The sequence below is a fragment of the Mustela nivalis genome, assembly GCF_964662115.1.
Source record: "Mustela nivalis genome assembly, chromosome: 8".
NCBI lineage: Eukaryota > Metazoa > Chordata > Mammalia > Carnivora > Mustelidae > Mustela > Mustela nivalis.
In genome coordinates this window covers 103,815,167-103,830,952 of record NC_139027.1, presented here as the reverse complement: position 1 = coordinate 103,830,952, position 15,786 = coordinate 103,815,167, and the positions used below count along the sequence as shown (strand labels likewise).

Genomic DNA, 15,786 nt, shown 5'->3' with positions numbered 1-15,786 from the left:
AAGTTTTAATAACTTAAAGTTTTCTGCCCATATGATAAGGCTCCCTTCAAGGATTTCCTCAGTTTAATTTAAAAAGGCTGTTCTTCCTTTTTTTTTCCTTCATTCCTGTAACTCAGTAAACTATTGAATACCAGTTGCATCAAGAATTTTCCAAATACTTTCCCTCACAGATAATAGTTTGGGTCATCCTATCACATCACCCCTAAATGTTCACCTCAGATAGGTAATGTTTTAATAACACTGAAAACAAGATCCCAATAACATGGTGTGCAAATTAAAGCAACTATCATGTCACAAGTTAGAGGATCCTGACAGCATCACATACATCTGGGTCATTCACTCTGGCAACTGTCTTTCACACACAGGAAAGGTCCACGTCAAAACATAAAATATACGTGGAGATATTTCTAAGTGCAATGAACAATTCCTATTCAACTGTCATCTGCCACCTTACGGGAAAGAACCACCAGGTATATTTCAGGACACAGGAAACTCAATGAGGTTTTCATCCTGGTGATGGTTTCAGGGGCCAAACCACTTGTACTATGACAAGGGCTTCAAGGGCCATATATTCCTAAATGAAAAGCTGTTCTAGAGAGAGCACTCTGCATTTAAAGAAAAGCATTTTTTTAATGATACACTTACGGCATCCATATGTGGGTTAAGAAAATGAGAAGAAACGAATCTTTGTTTATTTCTAACTTGACTCTAAGTTGAAGATTTTAAAAAGCTATCCCTGGTCTTCTTTCAAGGGTGGCCTTTCTTCACAACAGCATCTAAAACCAATCAGAACCTAATTCACGCTACTTATCTCCAATTGTAACTCTGTGTGTATACTACGTAGGTTAGCAAGTTCATTGTGAAAAAAAATCAAAGGACAAAGCCCCTTCATTAGAACCCCAAAAGATCCTGAAGTAAGGCCATTTTGACAATCAAGTGAGGCCTCAGGGACAACATCGCAGCCAGCCGCAGGCTTGTCACACATGTCACCCGTAACACCATAACCACCCCTGTAATGGGCAATACAAAATAAGATTCAGAAAGGTCCTCAAACAAGTCTTTCATTCTGTTAAAATACATTTTCAAGTCATAAAATGCATGGGTAGAATTTTAAATATTACTCCAAGCACCTCAATTTCCTTCCACTAATGGAGATTATGCTGCTAATCCTATTGCATGCTAAATTTCCATCCATAATTGATAACTATTAGATAGTTAATCATTTCAGGTTTAGTGGATAAAATCTTCCACACAGAGCCCATAATGAATGCAAAGGCCAATGGGAGGGTAATGTAAAGGAGAGACTGGCTAACTCATTCAAAGCTTTACTTAGCACTTATTTACTCAAATCAATACAACGAGTGAGATAATTGTCTCATTAAGATCTAGAAATAGATGTCATTACTCAAAGAAAATTATCCATAAATCTCAGAAAAACCCAACCTGATTCCCTTGAGCAAGCAGCGTTTTCAGTCTGGCTATTTCGGCACGCAGCTCACGGATGAGTTTGACGTTGGCGTCCTCATTAATAGTAGGCTTGTTGATGATGTTTTTGGCTCTATTTGCATAGCGAAGAGTACTTAGGGTTTCTCCGTAATTGACATCAGCAGGTGAAATGGCTGTGAAAAATGAATTCAAAAAATAATTTATCCAGCACTCCGTGTTTCATTTAACACAAAGTTGGTTCGTAATTTAAAAGTCAGATTAACCCCAGGTCATTGGATAGACTAAATATTCATTGCCACAGTAATGAATATTAAAAATTATCTAAGATTTATAGGAAAGGTGCTCACTATACCAAATTAAATGTCATTTTGCTCCCCTTAAGTCTAGAATCAGCCAGCTATCCAACCAACTCTAAAATGAGATATACTCCTCTGTGCTTCAAGGAGTTTCTCTGTTGAAGACACAGGAAGATGATTTCAAGACTACCTGTACATCTCAGTATTACATAGAAATTAAAATACTTTTAAAGGTTTTGGCGAAGGCTACCATCTGTAAAAGTCTAGAGCATGATCATTTTTCAAACAGACAGTAGGTCAGTGTATTCTTCTCTTCTTAAAGTTTGGTGAACTGCCCTCTCCCTCACCACAGCCTGTAGGGCTCAGGAAACTAGATAGTTGTACCCAGGGCACACACCCAAGACAGAGCCCTTTGCTCCAGCATTTATACAAGGCCTGCGGAGTGGCAGAGATGCAAACATGGGAAGGGAAGAGGAGTAGGGGCAAGCAAAAGTGGAGTTAAAAGTTTCTGAGCTCCCCCTGGCAACTGTCTCCTCTTTGCCCATTTTTCCTTTCTGCTACATTTCTTCCAGTTAGTGATAATGCAGCCACAACATCTAGAACTGCTACCATTATTTATGTACCTTGTTGTTTTGCCTCTCGATTCCTCATTTAAATTCTACATGCACTGCTTCAGAATAGAAAAACAAAAGTTGGGTTATTTTCACTTTATGTTCCTGTACTGATTTTCTCCTGTGAGCTCATGAAGTGAAAAGCTTCAATCCCATACTTTGAGCAAAGATCGGGTGAGAGTCATTCTACACATAGTATCCCAGCTTGCACAACACACGGCAAGTTTATCTAACTAGTGAATGGGAAGGAGAGTTATTAATAGGATATTGTAGATGGGATCACAGTGACTTTCTTCAAGATAGAAAAATTATTGTTTTTAAAATTTTAAAAAAAATACTATTTCCCAACGAGACACTTGAAACTTAAACATCGACAGTTAGTTCATATAAAACACTATATGCTGAGGAAAAGAACCTGGAATCCTTACTGGCGATCATGATGGTTTTAGAGTTCCCACCAAGACTGTCTTTCAACAACCAAGTCAAAACAGAATCCCTGTAAGGCACAAAAACTTGCTTCTTCTTCACGAGAGGGTTTGCCGCATCCTGAGATAAGTCGGCTGCACAGAAGAAAAAGAGAAAAAGGAAAAAAAAAAAAAAACCTAGTGATGTTTTTCGCTCTAATTTGGCTTCAGAAAACCTTTAAGGCTATAAACTCGCTCTGTAACACAAACATTAAACATAATTGCTTCATGCTAATACAGTATGGCGAAGAGTAAGAGGCAGCAGGGGACGAGCAAAAACCCACCTAAGGCAGAAATGACATTTCCCAGAGTCACGAGGGATTTGTTAATATTCCCCCCTTCCTTCAGTCTGACCCCAGTGGCACCAGTGGCGTCTGCGCGCTCACTTCCAGCAAGATCGACTAGGTGGATCTTACTCACGGTTTCACACGGCATTTCAGAATCAAATTTTGCCTGCAGCAAAACATAAAAGCAAAATTGAAGGGATGTAAAGAGCACTGATGTTGTTTGTGATACAAATCCTAATTATTTTCCACTCCTCACTGTGATCTCTCAGGGTAGGGTTGTTTTTCGTTTTTTGCATTTTGGGTTTTTTTTAATCTTGTTATTTCATAGGCCTTCTCACTGATTACAGAAACTTCCAGATGAAACTGAATACAACACAAGTCTACCATATGTCATTCTTAAACTTTCTGAAGAACTGTTCCATTACTGCAATCACTCGGTTGTTCCCAACAAAGCCTATTGAGTCTGACTGTGGCAGAACAGGACGCAAGTCATTGAGGGCACTCGCAAAGAAAAAAGAAGTAAACAACTAGTTTTGTTCTCATCTAGAATCTTCAGCATTCCAAGCACAAGGGCTCTCCAAAATGGGATAAATGTAGACAGTTATGTAAAAGATAATTTGGTGATTATTCAATGTTAAAACTTGTTTCACAAATTATAAAAAACTAAAAACCTTAAATAATGTATTCTTTGATTCTAAATTCTACCAAAATTTTACGCTCCCTAAGACTTTTAAACTACATTTAACAGTCTAAACCAAAATGCCAAAAAGAAATTAATATAGTTTGATAGAAATATAAGCCTCTTACAAACTAGGGATGGCACAACCTAATCTACATTAACCAGAAAGGAGAAAATCCAATAAACTACAGCAAATCAAAAAGCAAAGACCTGGGCACCTGCATGTCTCGGTGGGTTAAGCGTTGCCTTTGGCTCAGGTCATGATCCCAGGGGTCTGGGATCAGGCCCCACACAGGGCTCCCTGCTCAGCGGGGAACCTGCTTCTCCCATTCCTCCCTCCCTGCCCCCGCCCCTGTCAAATACATAAATCAATCTTTAAAAAACAAAAACAGAATCTTTTTAAAATCTTTAAAAAACAAAACAAAGATCTAACTAAAGGTAAAGATGTGAAGGGATTTGTTCTTATCGACCTTTGAGAATTTTTTTATTTTCTTTGCTCTGTGATCCCCTCCTTAATTAAACACTATCTTTTTGTATCTGATATGTTCAATGGTTAATATAGGTCAGGGCATCCCCAAACTCCTAACACATGTGGAAGCCCCGAGGACCCTCTGTACACGTTTGCATTCATCTGTTCTACTGGCCTAGGTCTTAAAATAGTTACCCTCAATAATTTCCACACATATTCAAAATGCTCCCCACCTCCTGATCAAAATGAGTTCTTACATCAATACTTAAAAATGTCAGTTGCCCTTTAATATCGTTCTCATAATCCTACTCAACATTGTGGGGTGAGTGCCATGGAGCGATAATGTACCACAATGAGTTACTCACCTTGACCCCCAGCTGGTCTGACTTGGCAATCTATTATCTCCCACAGAGCTCAGAACAATGTAAACTTTGGCTTAATTATGCACAAAGCAAGTTTTTTTAATGTCTAGAGCAGGGTAGAAGCCTGCTAAGTATTTCTTAAGGGTACACATCTGGACATTTCAAACGACTGTGACTGTAACCACAGAGAGACTCTGCACACAGCACATGTTCGACTCTAATTAACAAGGAGATGACAGGCTGTCACCTTTGCCTGCTGCTGCTCCTGGTTCAACAATGATCGGTCCTCAGCTGGTGCTAATCACCTGGTAAAGACCGCGGGGATGGAGCCAGCCGGCCCCGCAGCTGCCCTCACCTGAGTGAACTTGATGGTGAAGATGGCATGAGATCTGCTACTGACGTCGTTCATCCCAGTCGCTGCTGTGGTTCGATTGATATTTCCCGCATCCATTAGTTCTTCGACATCACCGTAATTCTGTACTAAATGTTTAGATAAATCTGGAGAAAAAGGAAAGAAAAAAGTGTGGAAGGGGGCTGAGGAAATCTGCCTAATCTCTAGTAAACAGAGTAAGAAATTTACCTCTCTGACAGAACACATGACTGAACAGAACCGTTGACCTGTTTAGAGATCTCACTTGTTCTACGCTGTGGTAGTTTATAACACGGACCCAAGGGCTGGGACCGTCTAGGATCAAAGCCCAATCTGCCACCCACTAGGTTACGTGTGAGTCAATTAACCTCACTGAGCTCAGTTGCCTCTAATAACGCGTACCTGTATGGTAAGTATTGGCTATTATCATTAACCTCATGAGCACCAGTCAGAGCAAGGTAAATACAAACACTACCTTCATGCCAAACCAGAGAGCATCTTCTTATTTCTTTAAAAACATTTTTTATTCATTTCTGGGGAACATTCATATGGTTCTAAAATCGAAGCCTACAAAATATATACTATGTAAAGGGTCTCGCTGACCCCCATCCTAAGTTAGCTCCACACTTCCCTTCTGTCAGGTAACCCAGTGTTATTAGTTTATCCATACCCTTCTAGAAATAACCCATACATACACATAAAACCATCTTCTTGCCCCTTTCAAACATGGCAGCATACCATAAGCATTGTTTTGCATCCTGCTTGCTTCTATGTCATAATAACTGAAGAATATTCTCTATCAGTTAAGATGATTCCTCACTCATTTATATGGCTGAAGAGCGTACAACTGTATGCAGGTACCATACCCAATTTAAGCAGTCTCCTGTTGAGACCATAGATGGTTGTTTACATTTTGTTTCCAATTACAAGTAACACTACTACAAATAATCTTGTACAAAAGTCTTTTCAAATATGTGTGAATATTTCTGCAGAGTAAATTCTTAAGGGCCAAAGTGCTAGATCCAAGCACATTTGAAATTTTGATGGATATTGCAAAATTGTCATCCACAGAAGGCAATTTACACCCAGCAGTAGCAACATATGAGACTGCCCGTCTCCCAACACTGTCTTATCAGGCTTACTTACCAGGGATAGGTAATAAATGTTATCTTGAAAACTGTTTTGTTTTGTTCTGTTTTTCTCTGAGTAAGAGTGAAGCTGAGCATTATTCTCTCCATTTAAAAACCACCTGCATTTCCATTTCTGTGAACAGTCTATCCACATCCTGTGTTCATTTTTCTGCTTGGCTGTTGACTCCGCTGTTAGTTAGTTATAGGATCTCTTTATAGATTAGGGAAATTAGTCCTCTGTCTGAAACTTCGATTGAAAAGATTTTCCCCAATTTGTAAGTTGTACTTTCACTTTGCTGATGGTGTTTCTGCCGAGTCTTATTATTTTACCACTTCAAATTTAATACTCTTATTTCATGGTTTTCTGAGTTGTTTTGTTTTGGTTTTGGTTTCTGAGTTTTAAGTGAAATTTTTTAAAGGACTTCCCTTCTCCAGATTTCTGGAAAAACAGTTAACCCATAGTTCCTTATACTCATTTTACTATGTCACTTTTGACATTAAAATCTTTGTTCCATTTGCCATTTCTCCTGGTATAGAAATGGAGTATGGTACCAATTTACTCTTTTTTTCCCCCTCCCAGGCAGCTTAACAACCAATATTCCTCCAATGTTTGAATATCAGATTTATTAGAAACTACATCCCCCTAAGTCTCTATATCAGATTCTGGATGTTTTCCCCTGTTTGATTATTCTGTCTTTTCATAAACCAGCTTTATAATATGTTTTAGCATCTGATAAGACAATTAAAGGGAAGCATGAAGGCACAGTTTGCCTAAAAGCTATTAACAATAATAGCTATTCCACGCTCCACAAAACAAATGCCTAGTTACACAACTTACTTTGGGCATAAAATGCAAAATTTCAATTGGAAATTTAATAAAATGCCGATGGAGTCCTGTCAGTACAGTTGGTATCACTAGGTGAAAAAGACAACCTAACAAGGAACACCTTTTTAAGCCCAGGACCAGTTCTTAGCCCTGTCTCCAACGAGACACAAATGAAGGACAAGAACCAGAAGAAACCACCTTTCTGGGTGTGATTCCTATGGTCAGCCACAACTCAGCCACCTCTGCAAGTCAGCTGAGTAGCTGCATTTATCAATACAGCCTTAAACATAGCTTATATGTGTGAATACTTAGCAAGGACCAGCCCTTGGCCCAGCATTTCTTATAACACAGCCAGTGTTATCACAAAACAGATGCTGAGGACCACAGCACAGGAAACTCTGTTAGTGCTCTTCCATTAAGGTAAGAAGTCTTAGAATCTTGTTATGTTCCTAAGTTACCTTTAAGGTCACTAAAAACATAGCACTGAGACACAAGGCCACGTGAAGAGACAGCTTTTAGGGCTGCTTATGCTGCCTGAGAACACTGGAAAACAAATTTCCAGAGAGTTCTTCTCCTGAGAGCCAGAGGAAATCTACTGGCAAGTCCACGAAATCAGTGACTGGCCAGTGAAGTATAAATTCACACTAATGACACTAATGACAGCTGTAGTGACAGCATGTCAGTTTTACTAGAATAAAATGACAAAGATAAAGAAACTTTTCACATCTCACCATTATCTTGTGTTTTTCCCCTGAAACTATTGTTTTTACACAAATTCTCAAGAAGAACAAAGCTGTGTTCACTCTTACCCTCAACATACGGTCCTTCTTTTGGATGCTCTCGGACTCTTAGATTGAAGGTTTTGGATGACTTCCGCCTAAGTAGATCTCTCACACGTTCATTATAAATTTCCAAGTAACTAAAAATTTTAAATAGGACTGAACTCAGTAAAATGATTTCAGACACTAATATAACAACAAAACAATAAGAGCAGCAACATATATTCATGGGTGTGGCTATTTATCAGGTACTAGGCTTAGTACAGTAAGTGGCTTTTTTCATTTAATCCATATGACAGCCCAGAGGCAAGTACTACTATTATCCCATTTTACAGATGAGGTTATAGAGGTTCAGAGTTTTTTTTAAACAACTTGTCCAAGGCCACACAGCCACTGAGAGGTCAGGCAGCCATAAGGACCCCCAATTGCTATGTCTGTCATCAAAACCAAAGAGAAGACTGGCTCCCCACCAAGTTTTAATTTCAAGGAGAAAAAAAAACAAAACACCTCAACCATCCAGATTTATTTAAAGATTAGCTGTACAGTGATCGTACAAACACAAAGAATAAAACAAACTTTATTCAGATAACAGAAGAAGGCAAGTGAACGGGGTACACACTTAAAAGTCAAAAACTCATTCTATTTGCAATAAACATCCTATGTCAGAGTTTCTGACCAAGCAGGATTACTTCTGCTAGCCTCCCCAAATCCTAATCCAAACTGCACCCAAGAAAGTCACTGAAAACAGACATATTTTAAGCTTTGCTTCTAGCTGTGATAGTATAGGAGGGGAAAATGCTTCCTGCCTTCAGGAATCCAAAGGCTTTATCCTTTATCTACTCCTCGTGCCTGGGAAGAAACTCCAACCAAGCTCACACACACAGCTACTCAGCCCACAGGCCCTACCTGACTTCCGTTCGAAAAGACGCTTCATCCCATCTGGTGGTTTCATTTATCTGACTGAAGAGCCCTTCACAGATCCGAGGTATTAAGCCAGAATCACCCTGCAGTGGGAAGGAAGAATGCCACAGCTGTCACTTGAAATAAAAGCAACTGATGGCTGAATCTGCAATTTGCCAGAGTGGGTTTAGACTCAAGGGACCTGCACGTCAACCCCAGGCCTACCACCGCAGGGCCCCAAATACACCATTTACCCCCTCAGGACTGCTTCCTAGTCTCTGAAATGAGAGGACAGAGCTTTCTAACTTGTACATGCTAGGTCTAGAGTAATATACAGTTATCAGCTCTCAATCAGTTAAATCCTGACTTGAAAACATAGATCTATTCCTTAAAACTTTCCAACAAGGTGGTCTACAGCTATAGAATAAATGTGGAAAATCTGATCGGGTCAAATGGCCAAAGGTGAAATATACATTGAGCAGAAAAGAAAAACACCAATGAGACCTTGGTAAGCACTCAAAGTTGCTGGTAATCTTCTTAACCCTTAGGTGACAGAACCAAATTAAAACATGTATCCTATCCCTCTCATAATGCACTGATCCCAACTCCGGGCTTCCAAGACAGATTTTAATACGTCATATGACTTCTGTGACGTGGGCATCTTCAGGAGTATTCGTGGGTCAGCTGGCACTGACAAGCTGATGAACCCAGAACGATGTTAAAGATGAGGCCAAGTGTTCTTGCTAGGAAACCAAAACTTCAGAGCTTCATGTTTCCTTCCGAAGACCCTCCCTACCTTCACCCAACATGCTACCCTCCCCCAAACAAAAAACACCATCACAGCATTAAGAGAACTTTTTTCCCTTACACCAGTAAGTTGGTACCAATTCTTACCATGGAAAATAGGGTGTTTTGTCATTTTTTTTTTATGTTGTTGTGCCTTTAAAAAAAACAAAATAAAAAAGGAAAACCCAAACAGTGCTCAACTAACTATAAGGTCAGAGAAAAACAGGTGTGATTTGGGAGTGCTTTAAGAATGTTTAACTTAATGTAAAAGAGCTACTAGCAGATCAACATGCAAATTTCATTTTTAGAGAAGGCTTTTTTTTTTTTTTTTTTTTTTGCAAAGCCACAGTGGGAAACTAGGAAGGGAAAAGTAATGATAAAAAGAAATATGAAACTCCTGAAACTAACGGCTTGCTCTCCCATGTATTCTTCCATGCTGTTCAGCACTGAGGAGTCACTGCACAGCATTTATCTAGTTCTCCTGTGAAGGAAAAGCCTGAATTTAAAAGCCAGCTCATAGGCACTCAAATGTTTCCATCTGGAAAGACCCACCCTCCTTTAATGCACTACTACTATTCTGGGGTGCCTGGGTGGCTCAGTTGGTTAAGCATCTGCCTTTGGCTCAGGACATGATCCCGGGGTCCCAGGATCGAGCCCCACATCTGGTTTCCCTGCTCAGAGAGGAGTCTGCTTCTCTTCCTCCCTCTGCCCCTCACCCTGCTCGTTCTCTCTCAAATAGATAAAAATAACATCTTTTTTTAAAAATGCACTACCACAACTTCTGTAAACCACCAAACCTCTGGCATTTAAGACCCACTGTGCCTGCCAGCAGGAAGCCCTTTGATTCCCGGCTGGAACCTCCACAGCTAGAAGAGGTCATAGGTCTGACAGGCAATGAGGAGAGCTTTCATTATGATATAAATAAAACACACCAGCACTATCTAGATCTGGAGAAAACACGGAACGAGATAAAGTACCTTCAATAATGTCTAGTTTTTACTCCTCCGTATTTTGGGGCAAATATAACTTTAATGTCTGTTAAGTTTATATAGCATATCTACTAAACCCCACATACTCCACAACTATATAGACTCTATGTAAACAGCGTAATTCTCTTTTTATGTATATGCTGAGGTTATGTAGTGCCTTTCCACCAGAGATATTTTTTTTTAACATTTCTCTTGAGGAAAATATGTTTTGAATAATTTTAAAAAGAACGGAGTTCAGTAATTTTATTCAAACTGTTGTGTTGGCAGAAAAAAAGAATAAATTACTTATAGGCCCAGCATACTTTTTTGATAAGATTATAAAGCCTTTAAAAACAGAAAACGAACTGAGACTTGCATCCATTATTCATGCTTATAAGCTTAAAACTATTTCTAATTTAAAATCTCTCAAAGGAAATTTAGTCCAACTTATTACTGAGTTTTATCTTATTGCTAAAGAATGATCAGAACATGAAAAGCAAGTTAGTACAGACCAAGTAGATAAAAGAGATAATTCTATCAGTCCAAAGAGAGATAATGAGAAATTTTCTTCCCACAGTGTAAAACAACGTACAGAATTTCCCATCATAGTGTATGACTTTCCCGATCCAGTTTGCCCATATGCAAAGACACAAGCATTATAACCTTCAAATGCAGACTTCACGACATCTGTGCCGAGGGTTTTGAAAATCTGAAAGCAGAAAAAACAGATACACACACACACACACAAAAGACACAATTACCATGGATTTTTAATAAAAAGCCCCTTCAATGTTGACAATATTCTTGAACGCTACTTTCGTCTTATAAGGATTACGCCACATAAATAAATCATCACACAACTATTAACAGAATATGTATATACCCCAGTTTTTAATCAAAAGGAAACTTTTTAAGGAAGCAAAAAGCAACCCCATCCTTTTTCCTACTGAACAAAAAATTCCTGAAATAAAAAAAGTGTAAACAAGGCCAAGTAACAATCATGTCTAAGAAGCAAAGATGATTTTTAAAGCATGATGATTTACCATTTCAGAATTAAATAAACTTATGGAGTTTATTCTATCAGAGCTTCCAGAAACTAAATACTCAAAACCTGAAAATCATAGCTGCCAGAAGTTACTGCTCAAACCATGCCAAATCAAGGCCATCATTTAAGGGCCCAGCTATCCATCAGAATCAGTCTCAGAAGGTTGTCTGAGAGCTGAGGGGTGAGCAGGTGTGAATGAGGCTGGGATGGTCGGGCTCCCCTGTGTCAGAGGCCAGATGCTCCTTCCTATTTGAAGGTTTGCCCAGGTTGGAGAGGGCAGGGAGATGAGATGCGTGGGGCCCTGGGGTTGCACCTACAATGGTCTGAGTCCATGGCTGTCACACCACGTAACTGAAGGGGGATACTCTGGGGAATGAGAGAGTGTGAAGGACAAATACTTCACCCAGACAGCTGATGTAAATGAGGCCAGTGAGATGTGTGGCCATCCTAGGTACACAGAGTTGGGAAGGGAACCAAACAGAACTTTTTCCAAACCCCACGAGCCTTCAAGCTGCCTCCTATCTTCTCGGACCAATAGGCACACTAAGGCCACATAAAACACCTCCCTGCTTCAAAAATGAGGCGCGTCAGCAACTGAAGAAACATCATGAGGCAGCATGATTAGTTTCTTGTCAGAGCCAGGAACAGGTGAAGCACTATGTTGTGGGGTCACCACAGTCCAGCTGGGAGCCTCATCAACCCCTCAGGAGTGTTCAGTCTCTTTGAGTGATGCTGGATTAGATAAACTTGAAACCCAGGATCTCTCCTGCAGGAGCTAAGCCCTCCAGCCACCCCCTAGATAGCGCCAATAAACACCAGTCGTCTGGATCTCAGCTCCACGTAAACCATCCCTGTTAATAATACAGCCTGGCATCCAAGGACAAAATAATAGCACAGCCAACCAGACTTTGGCTTTCTTCAGGCACCACCTTGCCGCCATCTTGCTTGGACTTTGTTTTCTCAGTTTCTTGGTCAAAGATTTACAAACTATCCTTTCAATGAAGTCATTTCCAAAATGACCAGTCTCATTCATGCTGTTCATTTGTATCCATTTCAGCTTTAAGAGAGGCTGTTTTCTAGTCCTACTCTCAAATTCTGCCTGACTTACTCAACTCTCAACAATGACAGCAGATCACACCGTGTTCACATACTAGTCCTCATAAAATGCTACTAGATGGGTGGCATCACTTAGGTCCCACTTCAGGGGGAAAAGTCAGATGAGTGAGCATATACAGTGAGTGGCAGAGTTGGGATTTACACCTGGGCACTTTTGACCCCCAAAACTGTGCTTCTAAAGACTTTATCACTATGTGGCCTCTTCTCACATCCTTGACATCAGCCACAAAGCCCCAGCCCTCCCTGAAAGGACCTCCTCCCATAAACTGTGAAGAAGTAGCCCAGAATCCCAGGGAGACTTACAGGACCAGACCACCCATCCAAGGTTAGTTTTCAGCACTGCATATGAAATATGAGGAGAAACTCTAAATTTTTCATCAATTCTGATTATACAAACGGTAAAAGTTATCTATCATTTTTACCATGTCACAGGGTGCCACTGGATAGGAAGAGCAGCCTTACATAAACTTCCCAAAGAATAAGAGAAGGATCTTCTATAATACCTTTGCCTGAGGCTAAAGCAAAGTCATAGAAAATATATTTAAATCAAACCCAAAACTTTTCAAAGTAAAACACTTTCCCGGGGTTAAAATCCCACCCACCATTTTAGTATAACCTATTTTCCAGAAAACTGATTCAGCTTGAGTTCTCTGAGAGACTTAGGGGCCCAGAGTGTGTGGAAGTAGGGGGTGGGGGGACATGGTAGACATTACTGCAAAACAGGCCTAGAATATGCAGTCTGGAGATGCTGAGACCCAGGCCAGGCTCAGTCTCAGCTTCAAGTAACCCACCCAAAGTTGCCTCAGGACCCAGAGAAGCAGCAGGACACTGCCCACATCTTCAGGGTTCTTGGCAAGGAAAACAGGCTACCCCACTGCGGCTCCCAGGAAGGACTTGTTTAGCATCCCCAGTCAAAGCAAGGTGGGGAGGGAAGGGCTGCTTTGTGAGACCTACAACCTGCCTTCCCCCACTGGCATCAGAAACCCTGCTAAGATCCTCACCTGGCCAGGTGACCCAAAATTCCCCTTGCTACTTGCCTCAGCACAGATTTTCAAGCTGATTTCCAGGTCATTCAAGGCATCACAGGGCCTCACTTGAGGGAAACTGCCCACAAGAGGGCACTGTTAAAACAAAAGACTCACCCATGCAGCTTGTCAACAAGGAGATTGTAGGTTTCAAGTTACTCCAGGGTTGAATCAAGGAACGGGCTGTGTGAGATCAAAGCCTCCCTTTGGAGTTTTGAAGAACCATGAGGAAAATTAGACCTTATTTAATGGTCTTTAATTTATGTGAGTATAGACTTAAATCACGCAGTGATTTTTTTTCTACATCTAAAATTAATTTGTAAGAAATATTGCTGGTCATCTTATTTGGTATTCATTTAATGGTAAAGGAAACTTGAGTTGAACTATAGTAACAGGCATGATACATTTTCTCAACATGCCTTGATACTCAGATGAGAAGAAGACAACCGACCATCATGCTAAGCTTGCATCTTCCCCTATCAATAGCTGGGATACGACCTGACAGCTGAAATCCTGTGCCAGATGAGGCAGCATAAAAACTTTAATCAATAGTCAAAACTGAAGCTCTTTTTAACATTAGGGGTGAGGGAAGATGACCCATCTGTCTAATAGAGTGTTTAAAAAAAAAAAAAAAAAAAGGTATTTTTCTGTATCTATGCTGATTTTATTAACATGTGATCCTGCTAGAAAGTAGTATTTACTAACACATCTCCTACTTTTTTAGTTTTGTAATTTAATGGAACAACGTCAGGTTATTCATCTATAACCATATAAATAAAGTCGAAAAACCCAAAACACCTGAGAAGAGACGCTACTACACATCCACCTGAAGCATGGAAATTATCCTTATCAGTTAGAAGGTTTTCACAAACAAAAACTATTTTTAAACCCAGAGCATTTATTTTTAATTTCCAAAAAAGCTAAACTTGCTCCTGCTTCCCTGATCTTGACTCTTGTAGAACCAGGAAATGTCATCTGTTCCGGTAAATTAACCACCATCTGTAAACGAGTTCTGTCAGTCAGCAAATGCTTACTGAGCATCTCCAGTGTGCCAGGCCTTGCTGTCACACACCGCCCTTTTTGCTCCCACTGTGGACTTTCCCTCCACACAGCCCTCCATTCCCAAAAGGCCTCCAACTCAAGTTAATTAACAAGGAAAATCCAGCCACTCATTGGGTAAATTAGAAGTGGAAACTTCACAGCTCTTCATCCGTCCTCTGTGGAAGACAGCCTGAAGAATGAACTGGCTTTTCCCTTAACAAAATCCCTCACACCAGCCACTTCATTCCTATTCCACTATTAATGCCAAAATCTGGATTCCAGTACCTGTAACATTCTATTCCTTACCACTCTCTTAGCTACCAATGCTGATTAATCAGCTACTTCAACAACAAAGTCTTCTGCACCGCTGTTAAAAAAGAAAACCACAAGCCCAAAATGGAGTTACTTCTTATTATTGTGTGACTAGGCCACGTCACAAAACCGGGGTTCAACACCTGACCTAATTGCAATTTCAACCTCCCCCGGATATGTAGTCTTAACTGGTCAGCACCAATGCAGTCAGAATTTTCTGGTCAGCACCAATGCAGTAATTTGTCACATGGGCCCTCTCGATCCCCCAAAAGAAGATGAGGTGATCCACCTACTAACATCCTCTACTCTTCCCCGGGGGGGAAGATGATCTTGCCAAAAACAATCCTTTCTTCTCCTTTGTTACTTTTCTGGCCCTGTTTCTGCCTATAAAATCCTTCCATTTGGTACAGCTCTTTGAAGCTCCTTCCTCCTTGCTGGATGGGATGCTGTAGGATTCATGAATCAATGAATAAAAGCCAATTAGATCTTTAAATTTACTTGACTGAATTTTGGTTTTTAATACTACTCACTTATCCATTTATTCATCAACAGGGCTGTCCTACCTATCATTTAGAACAAACCAACCCTTTACTCTTATGTCCTAAAGACCTTCCAGTGGCATCTCCACTGACCTACACCTCAGCCCCAGGACCCCAACTCTGCTACTATTAAGTCGATTAGATCTATGAGCTTGAGCGAGTTATTTAAGCTCACTGAGTCTCTTTGACAAAGAAAAACAGAGTGCTAAAGTTAAATCTGGTCTTGTGAGAATCAAGGGAGACAGGGTATGTGAGTACCGAGCACAGCTGTAAACTCCAAAGCAAACTCAGGCAACATTAATGGCTGGTCCCTCTTTCATACCAGGCAACTCTCT

The 15,786-nt window shown here is 40.3% G+C and overlaps 1 protein-coding gene across 10 annotated transcripts in view; it reads right to left on the bottom strand.

The window, feature by feature from the left end:
- Window positions 1–15,786, bottom strand: part of KIF16B (kinesin family member 16B) — a 280,503-nt gene that overhangs the window by 223,469 nt on the left and 41,248 nt on the right. For 8 of the 10 annotated variants that reach the window (XM_082743222.1, XM_082743224.1, XM_082743223.1 and 5 more), the window contains exons 4-10: window positions 10,966–11,082; window positions 8,626–8,723; window positions 7,750–7,859; window positions 4,970–5,112; window positions 3,102–3,270; window positions 2,782–2,913; window positions 1,444–1,619 (exon numbers count right to left, since the gene is read on the bottom strand). In XM_082743222.1, the coding sequence (XP_082599348.1) occupies window positions 1,444–1,619; window positions 2,782–2,913; window positions 3,102–3,270; window positions 4,970–5,112; window positions 7,750–7,859; window positions 8,626–8,723; window positions 10,966–11,082 (945 nt within the window). The remainder of the gene's footprint in view (window positions 1–1,443; window positions 1,620–2,781; window positions 2,914–3,101; window positions 3,271–4,969; window positions 5,113–7,749; window positions 7,860–8,625; window positions 8,724–10,965; window positions 11,083–15,786) is intronic. The other 2 variants (XM_082743218.1, XM_082743220.1) reach the window with 1 other exon arrangement.